General features: G+C 45.7%; 1 protein-coding gene and 1 pseudogene across 1 annotated transcript in view; one reads left to right on the forward strand and one right to left on the reverse strand.

Annotated features, from left to right (window-relative positions):
• Positions 1-14,437, reverse strand: part of LOC143301764 (1,25-dihydroxyvitamin D(3) 24-hydroxylase, mitochondrial-like) — a 15,091-nt gene extending 654 nt beyond the window's left edge. Inside the window, exons 1-7 of the mRNA XM_076616153.1 lie at positions 14,345-14,437; positions 11,300-11,557; positions 9,816-10,036; positions 5,933-6,194; positions 4,617-4,798; positions 3,225-3,429; positions 755-932 (exon numbers count right to left, since the gene is read on the reverse strand). Coding sequence (XP_076472268.1) covers positions 755-932; positions 3,225-3,429; positions 4,617-4,798; positions 5,933-6,194; positions 9,816-10,036; positions 11,300-11,557; positions 14,345-14,376 — 1,338 coding nt within the window. The 5' untranslated portion in view covers positions 14,377-14,437. The remainder of the gene's footprint in view (positions 1-754; positions 933-3,224; positions 3,430-4,616; positions 4,799-5,932; positions 6,195-9,815; positions 10,037-11,299; positions 11,558-14,344) is intronic.
• Positions 14,438-15,512: 1,075 nt separating this feature from the next.
• Positions 15,513-15,755, forward strand: LOC143302149 (small nucleolar RNA U3; annotated as a pseudogene).

Genomic DNA, 15,755 nt, shown 5'->3' on the forward strand with positions numbered 1-15,755 from the left:
CAATAACAACAACCCAAAAACCAACTCTACTCACAGCCTCTAACAACAACAACCCAAAAAACAACTCTACTCACAGCCTCTAACAACAACCCCAAAAAACAACTCTACCCACAGCCTCTAACAACAACCAAAAACAACAACAAAAAACAACTCTACTCACAGCCTCTAACAATAACAACAACCCCAAAACCAACTCTACTCACAGCTTCCAACAACAACCCCCCCAAAACCAACTCTACTCACAGCCTCTAACAACAACAACCCCAAAAACCCAACTCTACTCACAGCCTCCAACAACAACAACCCCCAAAACCAACTCTACTCACAGCCTCTAACAACAACCAAAAAAAAACCAACTCTACTCACAGCCTCTAACAACAACAACAACCCAAAAAACAACTCTACTCACAGCCTCTAACAACAACAACCCAAAAAACAACTCTACTCACAGCCTCTAACAACAACAACCCAAAAAACCAACTCTACTCACAGCCTCTAACAACAACAACCCAAAAAACCAACTCTACTCACAGCCTCTAACAACAACAACCCAAAAAAACCAACTTTACTCACAGCCTCCAACAACAAAAAAAAACCCAAAACAACTCTACTCACAGCCTCTAACAACAGCAACCCCAAAAAAACAACTCTACTCACAGTCTCCAACAACAACCCCCCCAAAAAAACAACTCTACTCACAGCCTCTAACAACAACAACCCCCCCAAAAAAAAAAACAACCCCAACTCTACTCACAGCCTCTGAGCGTGTGGTCATGAGGGCGTGCATGGTGTCTGAGACCTCCATTTCCGTCAGACTCTTGTCGTCCATGAGAGCGACCAGGAGGCTGTTCTCCTCGGGCAGCAAGGTGCTCACGGAGCCTTTGTCCGTCACGGCCTTCATCGTCACGTCCCGCATCTGACGCCTCTCCCACCTGGTGGTGGAGAGAAGGGGGCGGGGGGCGGTGGGTGGGGAGGTTGGGGGGGAGGGGTATCACAATGGGGAATTTGGTTTTGTTCTTTTGCATACATTCTTCTTCTTCTTCTTCGTTCGTGGGCTGCAACTCCCACCTCCACTCGTATGTAAACGCGTGGGCTTTTACGTGTATGACCGTTTTTTACTCCCGCCGTGTTGGCAGCCATTCTCCGCTTTCGAGGGGTGTGCATGCTGGGTATGTCCTTGTTTTCCATAACCCACCCGAACGCTGACATGGATTACAGGATCTTTAACGTGCGTATTTGATCTTCTGCTGTATACACACAAAGGGGGTTCAGGCACTTAGCAGGTCTGCACATAATTATGTTGACGTGGGAGATCAGAAAAATCTCCACCCTTTAACCACCAGGCGCCGTCACCGAGATTCGAACCCGGGACCCTCAAATTGAAAGTCCAACGCTTTAACCACGCGGCTATTGCGCCCGTCTTGCAGACATTCAAGACATCGAAGAAGAAGAAGGGGTGTGTGTGTGTGTGTGTGTGTGTGTGTGTGTGTGTGTGTGTGTGTGTGTGTGTGTGTGTGTGTGTGTGTGTGTGTGTGTGTGTGACAGAGACGGAGACAGAGAGAGATTTGCGTGTGTATTCACGCACGCGCAAAAAAACAACAACAAACAAACAAACAAACAAAAAAACAAAACAAATAAAACGAAACAAAACAAAACAAAAAACAAAAACAAACAAACAAAAAACATCAACAGGCGTGGAACCATTATCAGTTTCAGTTTCAGTTGCTCAAGGAGGCGTCACTGCGTTCGGACAAACCATATACGCTACACCACATCTGCCAAGCAGATGCCTGACCAGCAGCGTAACCCAACGCGCTTAGTCAGGCCTTGAGACCATTATCATATCATTGGGAGTTACTTAAAGCTGGAGAAAAAAAAAGAGATGTGTCTTGATACCGAAACAAAGTGGTTTTTTTTCAATAACATCCCAACCACAAACACACACACGCGCGCGCACTCACACAGAGGAAGAGATGAAGTGTGAGAGAGATAGAGAAAGAGAAAGAAAGCTAGAGAGAGAGAGAGAGACAGACAGACAGAAAGAAAGAGTGTGAGAGAGAGAGAGGGGGGACAAGGTCAAGTACAAATTTTTTATTGAATCAGTCCTTGCGCCCAAAGGGGTGAGGGCTAAGAGAGAGAGAGAGAGAGAGAGAGAGAGAGAGAGAGAAGAAGAAGAAGAAGAAGAAGGAGGAGGAGGAGGAGGAGGAGGAAGAGGAGGAAATGAAGAACAAGAAGAAGAAGAACAAGAAGAAGAACAAGAAACAAGAAGTACGAGGAGGAGGAGGAGGAGGAGGAGGAGGAGAACAAGAACAAGAAGAACAAGAACAAGAATAAGAAACAAGAAGTACGAGGAGGAGAAGGAGGAGGAGGAGGAGGAGGAGAACAAGAAGAAGAACAAGAAACAAGAAGTACGAGGAGGAGGAGGAGGAGGAGGAGGAGGAGGAGGAGGAGGAGAACAAGAAGAAGAACAAGAAACAAGAAGTACGAGGAGGAGGAGGAGGAGGAGGAGGAGGAGGAGAACAAGAACAAGAAGAACAAGAAGAAGAAACAAGAAGTACGAGGAGGAGGAGGAGGAGGAGGAGGAGGAGAACAAGAAGAACAAGAAACAAGAAGTACGAGGAGGAGGAGGAGGAGGAGGAGGAGGAGAACAAGAAGAACAAGAAACAAGAAGTACGAGGAGGAGGAGGAGGAGGAGGAGGAGGAGGAGAACAAGAAGAACAAGAAACAAGAAGTACGAGGAGGAGGAGGAGGAGGAGGAGAACAAGAAGAACAAGAAACAAGAAGTACGAGGAGGAGGAGGAGGAGGAGAACAAGAACAAGAAGAACAAGAAGAAGAACAAGAAACAAGAAGTACGAGGAGGAGGAGGAGGAGGAGAAGAAGAACAAGAAACAAGAAGTACGAGGAGGAGGAGGAGGAGGAGGAGGAGAACAAGAAGAAGAACAAGAAACAAGAAGTACGAGGAGGAGGAGGAGGAGGAGGAGAACAAGAACAAGAACAAGAAGAACAAGAATAAGAAACAAGAAGTACGAGGAGGAGGAGGAGGAGAACAAGAAGAAGAACAAGAAACAAGAAGTACGAGGAGGAGGAGGAGGAGAAAATGAAGAACTAGAAGAACAAGAACAAGAAACAAGAAGTACGAGGAGAAGGAGAAGAAGAAGAAGAACAAGAGGAAGAGGAACAAGAAGAACAAGAACAAGAAACCAGGAGTACAAAGAGTACTGACGTCTGCGCGAAGGACCTGGCATCCCGGAATCGCCTGGCGAAGGGGTCGTTGACGACGGTGTAGAGGAGTTTGGTTCCGGTGAGGATCTCCCCCAGACAGCGGATGATGGTGCGGTAGCTCTCCATCAGTCGTTGCTTCTGGCCATCAGAGCTGTAGTAATCCCCAAGCAGTCCTACCCTCTGCTTGAAGCACAGCTGACCGCTGTCTGTTAAAAAAAAAATCCCCTGTTTTTTAAATTCCAAAACGTCCCCTTGGTGGACGTAAGAAAAAAACAAGAGAGGCAAGGCCTTCAAGACTCACTTGTGATACACTTTTTTAAAAAAATCCAAGCTTTTTATGTATTGAGTATAATTTCAAAATGTAATGTTTAAGATGAGAAAGATCAGTTTAAAGCAAATTAAGTCCCCTAGCATTAATTACAGAGTAATTTCCCTTTTTTTTACTATCTGCACCAAAACGTCTGCAAAATAAATAAAAATTCCATGCTTAGCAAAAGAAGTTCCTGTTTGAACAAAAAATGATAATAATGACTCCTCTTGTTGTTGTGTCAGAATAAGAGGTCAAAGTGCCAAGTTTAGAGAATACAAAAAAATATAAATATAACAGTAAATGCAGTTTGCATATAATTAGCCTTCATTTTTTTTTTTTTTTTGTGCCCATCCCAGAGGTGCAATATTGTTTTAAACAAGATGACTGGAAAGAACTGAATTTTTCCTATTTTTATGTCAAATTTGGTGTCAACTGACAAAGTATTTGCAGAGAAAATGTCAATGTTAAAGTTTACCACAAGTGAGTCAAAAAAGTCGTCAAAAGGCAAACAGAACATAGCAACAATGTATGTGGTAATTTTTGTTACACAGTACATGACTTGTAATTCAGTAGAAATGAAATGATAAAGTGTTTAAGAGTATTATCTGTGTACAAAACATCTGTCTGATGCAGTTTAGCTCAAAGTCAAGACAAGCCATAGACAAGACAAGACAAGACAAATCAGAACAAGACGAGACAAGACAACGCAATATGATAATAATTATATATTGTACTTACAAGACGCAAACTCCCCATATATATGGGCTCTAAGCACCTAATAACTGAAACCATAACCATATGATATAACGGTACAACTGAATGTCAAAGACAAGACAAGACAAGACAAGACTAATGAAAGTCAAGGCAAGATAAATCAGGGCAAGACTAGACAAGACAAGACAAGACAAGACAAGGCAATAACACAGAAAGTCAAATGCAAGACAAGACAAGACAAGGCAAGACCAATTTGGACAAGACGATACGAGCCAAGTCAATGTAATATAACTCAAAGACAAGTAAAGGTGACTAGTGAAAGCCAAGGCCAAGACAAGACAAGACAAGGCAAGGGAGGGATTCACTGACTCTCAATGGCGTAGCGGTGGAAAAGGCCTTGCAGCTCCGCAGGGGACTCCAGGCATCGCTGCATCTGCTTCATCAGGTCCTGCGCCATCTCGTCTTGGGCGCGCAGGTAATTGGCTAGGGTGCGCTCCTGGTTCAGATGCTTGGCCACTGCGTTCCGCATCTTCTGGGGCTTGGGACCCGCGCTGGAGAGAGAGGTTGGGGTGGGGAGGGGGGGGGCAGTCTTTTGTATTTTTATGTATTGTGTTGTATTGTATTACTCTTTTGTAACAACTAGATTTTTCTGTGTGAAATTCGGGCTGCTCTCCCCGGGGAGAGCGCGTCGCTACAATGGGAGCGCCACCCTTCTTTTTTTCCCCTTCTTTTTCCTGCCTGCAAGTATATGTAGAAGAAGAAGAAGAAGACGAAGAAGAAGAAGAAGAAGGAGGAGTAGAAAAAAAGAAGAAGAAGAATAAAGAGGAGGAGGAGGAAGAAGAAGAAGAAGAAAGAAAGAAAGAAGAAGAAGAAGGAGAAAGAGGAGCAGGAGAAGAAGAAGAAGAGAAAAAAAAGAGAGAAGAATACGAATTCGAATACAAGACAATACAATATACACTACACAACACAACACAGCACAACACAGCACAGCACAGCACAGCACAGCACAACACAACACAACACATCAGAGCACAGCACAGCACAACACAGCACATCAGAGCACAGCACAGCACAACACAGCACAGCACAACACATCAGAGCACAGCACAGCACAACACAGCACAGCACAGCACAAGACAGCACAGCACAGCACAACACAACAGCACAACACAAGACAACACAGCACAGCACAACACAGCACAGCACAGCACAGCACAGCACAGCACAACACAGCACAGCACAACACAACACAGCACAGCACAGCACAGCACAGCACAGCACAACACAGCACAGCACAACACAGCACAGCACAGCACAGCACAGCACAACACAGCACAGCACAGCACAGCACAACACAACACAAGACAACACAGCACAGCACAGCACAGCACAGCACAAGACAGCACAGCACAGCACAACACAAGACAAGACAGCACAGCACAGCACAGCACAGCACAACACAGCACAGCACAGCACAACACAGCACAGCACAACACAACACAGCACAGAACAACACAAGACAAGACAACACAGCACAGCACAGCACAACACAGCACAGCACAAGACAGCACAACACAGCACAGCACAACACAAGACAACACAGCACAGCACAGCACAGCACAAGACAGCACAGCACAGCACAAGACAGCACAGCACAGCACAGCACAACACAACACAGCACTCACTCCAGCAAGGCCAAGGAAGGGTCCTTGACGTACTGCCGCAGCCTGTCCAGGGCGCTGAGGGGGCTGGGCAGCGGAGGGGCGTTCAGACCCGGAGGTCCCCGGCTGTCCAGCTCCTTCTCGCTGGTCCTGATGGCGTGCTGGATGTCAGCCAGGTGCTCGATGAAGACGATCCACTGGGACCCCAGGCGGATCCTCATGATGGGCCCGTATCTGGACTGCAGCTTGGTCAGCATGCTGCCCATGTTGTCCGTCTTGTCCGGAGCTGTCAGGGTGGTTGGTGTGTTGGTGGTGGCGGTGGTGGTAGGGGTGGTGAGGGCGGGGGAGGGTGGGGGTGAGGGTGCGGGCAGACAAAAGTCAAGTCAATGTCAAATGAACCCAGGTCAAGTCAGTGGTATTATCATTATTATTATTATTATTATTATTATTATTCACTCTGAAAAGAGTTTAAAGGCCTGTCGTTGCTTGTTGCTGAACGTTGTGTTGCGGATGGTGGTGGTGTTGGTAGGGGTGGTGAGGGCGGGGGAGGGTGAAGGTGAGGGTGCGGGCAGACAAAAGTCAAGTCAATGTCAAATGAACCCAGGTCAAGTCAGTGGTATTATCATTATCATTATTATTATTATTATTATTCACTCTGAAAAGAGTTTAAAGGCCTGTGGTTGCTTGTTGTTGAACGTTGTGTTGCGGATGGTGGGAGTGGTGGTGGTGGTGGTGGTAGTGGTGTTGGTAGGGGTGGAGGTGGTGGTGGTGTTGGTAGGGGTGGTGGTGGTGTTGGAAGGGGTGGTGAGGGCGGGTGGGGGTGGGGATGAGGGTGCGGGCAGACAAAAGTGAAGTCAATGTCAAATGAACCCAGGTCAAGTCAGTGGTATTATCATTATTATCATTATTATTCACTCTGAAAAGGGTTTAAAAGGCCTGTCGTTGCTTGTTGTTGAACGTTGTGTTGCGGATGGTGGTGGTGGTGGTGGTGGTGGTGGTGGTGTTTGTAGGGGTGGTGGTGGTGGTGTTGGTAGGGGTGGTGAGGGCGGGGGGGTGGGGGTGGGGGGGTGAGGGTGAGGGCAGACAAAAGTCAAGTCAATGTCAAATGAACCCAGGTCAAGTCAGTGGTATTATCATTATTATCATCATCATTCACTTTGAAAAGGGTTAAAAGGCCTGTCGTTGCTTGTTGTTGAACGTTGTGTTGCGGGTGGTGGGAGTGGTGGTGGTGGTGGTGGTGGTAGTGGTGTTGGTAGGGGTGGAGGTGGTGGTGGTGTTGGTAGGGGTGGTGGTGGTGGTGTTGGTAGGGGTGGTGGTGGTGGTGGTAGGGGTGGTGAGGGCGGGGGAGGGGGGGTGTGGGTGAGGGCAGACAAAAGTCAAGTCAATGTCAAATGAACACAGGTCAAGTCAGTGGTATTATCATTATTATCATCATTATTCACTCTGAAAAGAGTTAAAAGGCCTGTCGTTGCTTGTTGCTGAACGTTGTGTTGCGGATGGTGGGAGTGGTGGTGGTGGTGGTGGTAGTGTAGGGGGGCACACGAAGGTTAAGAGTTTCAGTTTCAGTTTCAGTAGCTCAAGGAGGCGTCACTGCGTTCGGACAAATCCATATACGCTACACCACATCTGCCAAGCAGATGCCTGACCAGCAGCGTAACCCAACGCGCTTAGTCAGGCCTTCAGAAAAAAAGAAGAAAAAAAAGGGTAAATAAATAATAGATAAATATAAAAAAAAACCCAACCAACTACTACCACTACTAATAATATGTATAAGGCGCAAAAACGTGATGAAGTCAACTATAAGCGTACATAAATAAATAAATGAATAGTTATAATATAAAAAAAGTAGTAGTAGTAGTAGTAGTAGTAGTAGTAGTAGTAGTAAATTTAAAAAAAAGACAACAATGATGATAAATAAGGTAAAAAAACAAAACAAAGGTCAATATTCAACTGGTCGTTCTCAAAGAGTTAAAGCTTGTCATTGGCTGTTGTGTGTGTGAGTGTGTGTAGGGGAAAGGGGGGTGGGGGGTGGGGGGGCGGTGGAGGGAGGTAATACACAGTTCAATAAACGACACAACATGGAAAATCTGCTCGCTCAAAAAAACATTGATGTTTTCAATTCTCAAGGATTAGGATGTCAGGCAGGCAGTTTAGAGAAATACCAGTAGTCAGATATGCAGAAACAGGGTAATACAGAACCAACAGAAAAGGATAATACAGAACCAGGGTAATACAGAACCTACAGAAAGGGTAATAACACAGAACCTACAGAAAGGGTAATACAGAACCTACAGAAAGGGTAATACAGAACCTACAGAAAGGGTAATAACACAGAACCTACAGAAAGGGTAATACAGAACCTACAGAAAGGGTACTACAGAACCTACAGAAAGGGTAATAACACAGAACCTACAGAAAGGGTAATACAGAACCTACAGAAAGGGTAATAACACAGAACCTACAGAAAGGGTAATACAGAACCTACAGAAAGGGTACTACAGAACCTACAGAAAGGGTAATAACACAGAACCTACAGAAAGGGTAATAATACAGAACCTACAGAAAGGGTAATAACACAGAACCTACATAAAGGGTACTACAGAACCTACAGAAAGGGTAATAATACAGAACCTACAGAAAGGGTAATAATACAGAACCTACAGAAAGGGTACTACAGAACCTACAGAAAGGGTAATAATACAGAACCTACAGAAAGGGTAATAATACAGAACCTACAGAAAGGGTAATACAGAACCTACAGAAAGGGTAATAACACAGAACCTACAGAAAAGGTAATAATACAGAACCTACAGAAAGGGTAATAACACAGAACCTACAGAAAGAGTAATACAGAACCTACAGAAAGGGTAATAACACAGAACCTACAGAAAGGGTAATAACACAGAACCTACAGAAAGGGTAATAACACAGAACCAGGGTAATACAGAACCTACAGAAAGGGTAATAACACAGAACCTACAGAAAGGGTAATAACACAGAACCTACAGAAAGGGTAATACAGAACCTACAGAAAGGGTAATAACACAGAACCTACAGAAAGGGTAATAACACAGAACCTACAGAAAGGGTAACAACACAGAACCTATAGAAAGGGTAACAACACAGAACCTATAGAAATGGTAACAATACAGAACCTACAGAAATGGTAACAATACAGAACCTACAGAAAGGGTAACAACACAGAACCTATAGAAAGGGTAACAACACAGAACCTATAGAAAGGGTAACAACACAGAACCTACAGAAATGGTAACAACACAGAACCTATAGAAAGGGTAACAACACAGAACCTATAGAAAGGGTAACAACACAGAACCTACAGAAATGGTAACAACACAGAACCTACAGAAATGGTAACAACACAGAACCTATAGAAAGGGTAACAACACAGAACCTATAGAAAGGGTAACAACACAGAACCTACAGAAAGGGTAACAATACAGAACCTACAGAAAGGGTAACAACACAGAACCTATAGAAAGGGTAACAACACAGAACCTACAGAAAGGGTAACAATACAGAACCTACAGAAAGGGTAATAATACAGAACCTACAGAAAGGGTACTACAGAACCTACAGAAAGGGTAACAACACAGAACCTACAGAAAGGGTAATAACACAGAACCTACAGAAAGGGTAATAACACAGAACCTACAGAAAGGGTAATAACACAGAACCTACAGAAAAGGTAATAATACAGAACCTACATAAAGGGTAATAATACAGAACCTACATAAAGGGTACTACAGAACCTACAGAAAGGGTAATAACACAGAATCTACAGAAAAGGTAATAATACAGAACCTACAGAAAGGGTAATAACACAGAACCTACAGAAAGGGTAACAACACAGAACCTACAGAAAGGGTAACAACACAGAACCTACAGAAAGGGTAATACAGGAGCCTGGTGCCGGCGAAGGGCAGGGCCTGGTAGGGCGCCGTGGGCCCCGGGATGCTCTGGAACTTGTGGGCGTTCCTGAAGGCCTCGATGTTCTCGGGGTCGTACTTGGGCACCGACTCAGTGGGGCTGCGAGGCAAGGCCACGGTGCGGCCTGTTCCAGTGTGGGTCTTGGGGGGCAAGGGCTTGGGCTGGCTGGAGGCATCCCTGTGGACACAGAGAAAGAGAGAGAGAGTAGGGGAGGGGGTGGGGCGGGGAGGGGAGTGGGGGAAGAGGGGGGGGGGGAGAGACAGAGAGAGAGAGGGAGGGAGTGGGGGACGGGAGGGAGGGGAGGGGAGACACACAGAGAGAGAGAGGGGTGGGGGTGGGGGGGAGTGGGGACGGGAGGGGGGGGGGAGAGAGAGACAGAGACAGAGAGAGTTGGGAGACTCAAGACTCAGATGGTTTAATGGCGTAAGCAGCATGCTCCTGACACCAAATGGAGAAAACCAAACAGAGACAGAGACAGAGAGACAGTCAGACAGAAAGACACAGAGAGAGAGGGAGGGAGAGACAGACAGACACAGAGAGAGGGGGGGGGGTGAGAGAGACACACAGAGACAGAAACAGAGAGAGAGGGGGGAAGAGAGAGAGACAGAGAGAAAGACAGAGAGACACAGAGAGGCAGAGAGAGAGAGGGAGAGAGACACAGAGAGAGACAGAGAGTGAGACTGAGGAGAGAGAGAGAGAGAGAGAGAGAGAGAGAGAGAGAGAGAGAGAGAGAGAGAGAGAGAGCAACTCCGAGACCAGAGGCTCAAACACTTTCTTCCAAAGGTAGGAGATAGGAGAACAAGTCTAGAGCGTGCCCAGTTTTCCATTCTGCCCTTACGACAACGGCAACAACAACAACGATGATGACGACGATGACGATGACGACGACGAAGACGACGACGATGATGATGATGACGATCATGATAAAAGAAACACACATGCCGACAAAAACAAAACACACACACACACACACACACACACACACACACACACACACACACACAGATAATACACACGATAATATGAAAGCACGGAGAGAGAGAGAGAGAGAGAGAGAGAGAGAGAGAGAGAGAGAGAGAGAGAGAGAGGTGGGGGGTGGAAGAGAAATTGACAGACAGGGAAGGGACAGGGTGAGGGGTGTATGGGGCTACACCAAAACAGACGGAGAGACAGAGAAAAAATCTACTTCGATAGGAAAAAAAACAAAACAAATAAAATTGCACACAGGAAAAAACAAACATACAACAACAAAAAACATGGGTGGCGCTCTCAGTATAGCGGCGCGCTCTCCCTGGGGAGAGCAGCCCGAATTTCACACAGAGAATTGTGTTGTGACAAAAATGAGAAATGCAATACAATACAACACAATACAAGCTGAGATAGATAAAGAAACAGACAGTCTTACAAACAGACAGACAGACAGACAGACAATCAACGGACCTTTTCAACAAGAAGCCCAATGAGGACCTCAACCTCAAGGACCAAGAAGAAGAAGAAGACGAAGAAGATGAACTCTGCACCGACGTCGAGGTCAGCAGCCTCCCTAAGTGATGACCTTGGGCTGACCCTGATGATGACCTGGCCTGGGTCACGTGAAGGTCACGGCCGTCCAGTCCGTGGGACGCTGGCCGCACGGGCAATCTAAAGCTCCCCGACACGACGCGTCGCATTCTGGGACTCAAGCTGTGAGATATGTACCTGGGAAAAGTCGACAACCTCGAGTTGTTTTTTTTGTTTTTGTTTTTGTTTTTGTTTTTTGCCCCATCATCTGCACCGTTTCAGTGGCATTACTCCCACGCCGCTCATTTAGATTCCCCCATACACAGCCACACCCGGGTTCGTCCGTCACAGTTCCAGCGTCGGCAGTCCACAGAGAACCATCGATGTTAGGTCGCCAGGAGGCCACACACCAGAGGAGACCCTGCACTGCTGCTGAGTCACTTCGGTGGTGTTCAGTGGTGCCTGTTCTGATTTAACGTACTTAGGACACCACCTGCTAAGCCCCCTACTGACGACAATAATGACTTAGTCGCGGAGCCTCGAGTTAGTTAACTCTGTTCATGTCAGTGTACCGTCTGTTTTGCTGCAGCGTTTTAGTGGCATGGATATTGATACTTATACAGCGCCTATCCTCGGTCAGAGACCAAGCTCTGAGCGCTTTTTTTTTTTTTTTACAAACACGGGGTCATTTGCACAACAGGCTGCCTACCTCAGGGTAGAGCCGACTGACGGCTGCCACTGGGCGCTCATCGTTCATTTCCTGTGTCACTCGATCAGATTTCATGCACACACACACACACACAAACACGCCCAGACAGACATGTAATATTAATAATTTTTTTTACGTGTATGACCGTTTTGATTATTTACCTCACCATTACGCAGCCATACTCCGTTTTCAGGGGTGTACATGCTTGGTATGTTCTTGTTTCCATAACCCAGCGGACGCTGACATGGGTTACAGGATCTTTAACGGGCGCATTTGATCTTCTGTGTGCGTATTCACATGAAAGGGGTTCAGGCACTAACAGGTCTGATAATAATTATGTTGACCTGGGAGATCGGAAAAAAAAAATCTCCACCCTTTTACCCACCAGGCGCCGTCACCGAGATTCGAACCCGGGACCCTCAGATTGAAAGTCCAACGCTTCAACCATTCCAAGTTCCCCTATAGATATACACAGCCACGCACGGGTTCGTCTGTCGCAGTCCCAACTTTAAGAAGTCCATAGAAAGAACCATCCAGGTTAACTCACTCAGTACGGCCAGTCCTCTCTTCTCCTCTACACAGACCTCTCGGATGTCCAGTGGGTGTCTGAATGACCCAACCTTCAGCTTCCGTCGTCAGAATTGTGGTAATCTTTGTCAACATTCACCTCTTCAGTATAAGAGCCTTCCGCTTGCAATATTTTGATGATGGTAATTGGGGTGAAACGCTGCTAACGTCGTCTCTTTCGCCGTTCGAATGGAGAGAGTTAAGTCACTACCACCAGGACGCTGCCCAGAGTGAAGACAGCCACCACCACGTCCCTCCGACCTGTCCCCCCCGTCCCCCCACCCCCGCCCCCACCCCACGTCCACCCCCTCCACCCCCTATGAATCTGCCGACGCCGAAGACATTGACAAGACTCACCCCAAGCACGGAAATGGAGAGGGATGGAAACTTTGAGGTCATCATGACAGCTTGGTATGAAAGGCTAAAGAATTGTTTTTTCTTTTAATTATCTATTTTAGGGATTTTGTTGAGGTTGTTATCGACTCCTCATATTTATCTGTTGATCTATCTAGATATCTATCCAGAGAGAGAGAAGACAGAGACAGAGTGTGTGTGTGTGTGTGTGGGGGGGGGGGGGGGGGGGGTGAGAGGGACACAGAGAGATTCAAGATTCAAGAGTAAAGATTAAAAAAAGTTATTACTCAAGGATAAAGATTTCAGGCATTGCCTAGTCTTCCAATCTGTCCTTGTGACAACAAAAAAACAGTACGGATAAGACACAACAATAATAACAATGGTAAATACTACAACTACTACTACCACTACTACTACTACAAATACAACTACTACCACCACCCCTACTACTAATGATAATTATAATACTAATCAACGCACCATCATCATCATTATAAAAATATAATAAAGAGAGAGAGAGAGAGAGAGAGAGAGAGAGAGAGAACGTTTTTTTAATGAGGGAAGTGGAATAAGCATGTATATGCTTTTTTTTAACATCCAGCCCTCAGGGCAAAAATAAATCACATCAAAATATTCACAACATAACAAAGGATTGCATAAATAAATAAAATATAAAAAAACAACAACAACACGACATTCAAATTCAAATGCACAGTAAACATTTACAGGTACATAATCATAATATCTGCATTCATTACAATATATATATATATATATATATATATATATATATATATATCCATGGTTGTAGTGAACTGCGAGAGAAACACACACACACACACACACACACACACGCACGCACGCACGCACAGAGAGAGAGAGAGAGAGAGAGAGAGAGAGAGAAATGACAATGACAAATGTTTTATTGAGGGTCAAATGGATAAGCTGGAAGCTTCTTTACACCATGCCCTCACACACGCATGCACACACATACACACATTGTAATAAATGAAATAAGTATGAATAATAAATGACACAGAACAAACCAAATAGATAATAAAAGTCACATAAATGGATGAATCAAAGACTACAATTACGGAAACATGAAAATAATACAAAACATTGCCACATGAAAATCTTCAAACACACACGTGTGCACACACAGGCATCATACACATAATCTCGAACACACAAGTACACAGAGATACACACGCATACTTACACTCGCCGATTTTCCTTGCTTACACACTGTTGCAGAGAGAGAGAGAGAGAGAGAGAGAGAGACAGACAGACAGACAGACAGAGACAGAGACAGAGAGACAGAGAGAGAGAGAGAGGCTGTATTAACAGCTCACCTGGAAACGTCGTATTCCAGAAGGGTGAACATGTTGTTTATCTCTCAAGAAATCCGTCAGTTTGTCTACCTTTTCCCGTGTTGCTGGTCAATAGCTGGAGTTGTCTTTCTTTCCCTGTCAGAAAAGACAAGAAAAAACTGTTTTCAATGCTTGTATTGTTTTTGTCTGGTTGTTATTACTACTACTATATTTCGTATCATTATTATTATTTTCTTTTTTTCTTTTTTTTTTCTTTCTTTTTTTGCGGGGGGTTGCTTGCACCAATTGCTTTGAGGTTTTGGGGGGTTTATGGATTTTTGTTTGGCTGATCCATTTGTATAATTGTGTGTGTGTGTGTGTGTGTGTGTGTGTGTGTGTTTGTGCAAGCAAGCGCGTGTGTTAGCGCGTGCGCGCTGTTTCGTGTAGTATTGTGTTGTATTGTGTTGCGTGCGTGTGTGAGTGCCGTGTAGAGATTACGGTTTAGGTGTGTGTGTGTGTGTGTGTGTGTGTGTGTGTGTGAGTGTGTGTGTGTGTGTCCGGTAAGACTGTGTCATTGTGATAAGTCGAGACACAGGCCTATCTGTTGTGGATCAAAACCGAAGGCTGCCAACAACAAACACACTCTTGAAGAGGGATTGATGCTGATTTGATCTGGCTTGCTGAGCACGACAACATTGCAAAATACAGATTTATTCGTATTTGTATTTCTTTTTATCACAACAGATTTCTCTGTGCGAAATCCGGGCTGCTAGACTACCCAGGGAGAGCGCGTCGCTATTCTACAGCGCCCCCCCCCCCCCCCCCCCCCCACCCCCCCGCGTGCAGTTTTATTTGTTTTTCATATAGAAGTGGATTTTTCTACAGATATTTTGTCAGGGACAACCCTTTTGTTGCCGTGGGTTCTTTTACGTGCGCTAAGTGCATGCTAGCAGCACACGGGACCTCGATTTATCGTCTCATCCGAATGACTAGCGTCCAGACCACCACTCAAGGTCTAGTGGAGGGGGAGGAGAAAATATCGCCGGCTGAGCCGTGATTCGAACCAGCGCGCTCAGATTCTCTCGCTTCCTATGCGGACGCGTTATCTCTAGGCCATCACTCCACTCCACATTTAGGGATCACTTCCAAAGTATGCTCTGGCGAGATGTCAGGTAACACTGACAGGACCTTACCCCGTGGTGAGGAGAGACAGACATCATTTCTAAGCGCGAAGCCGCGGGCAGTATATTGCTCTGCCGAGATGTCAGGTAACACTGACAGGACCATGCCCCGTGGTGAGGAGAGACAGACATCATTTCTAAGCGCGAAGCCACGGGCAGGATGGACCGACTGTAGGCTCTGATGCTCAGTCCTCTGCCAATGATGAACCTTACTCTCTTCCGTCCTCCTGTGGGGGAGTTTGGAGGAAGGGGGTGGTGGCAATCTGAGCGGT

The sequence above is a fragment of the Babylonia areolata genome, chromosome 28 (genome assembly GCF_041734735.1).
Source record: "Babylonia areolata isolate BAREFJ2019XMU chromosome 28, ASM4173473v1, whole genome shotgun sequence".
Classification (NCBI taxonomy): domain Eukaryota; kingdom Metazoa; phylum Mollusca; class Gastropoda; order Neogastropoda; family Buccinidae; genus Babylonia; species Babylonia areolata.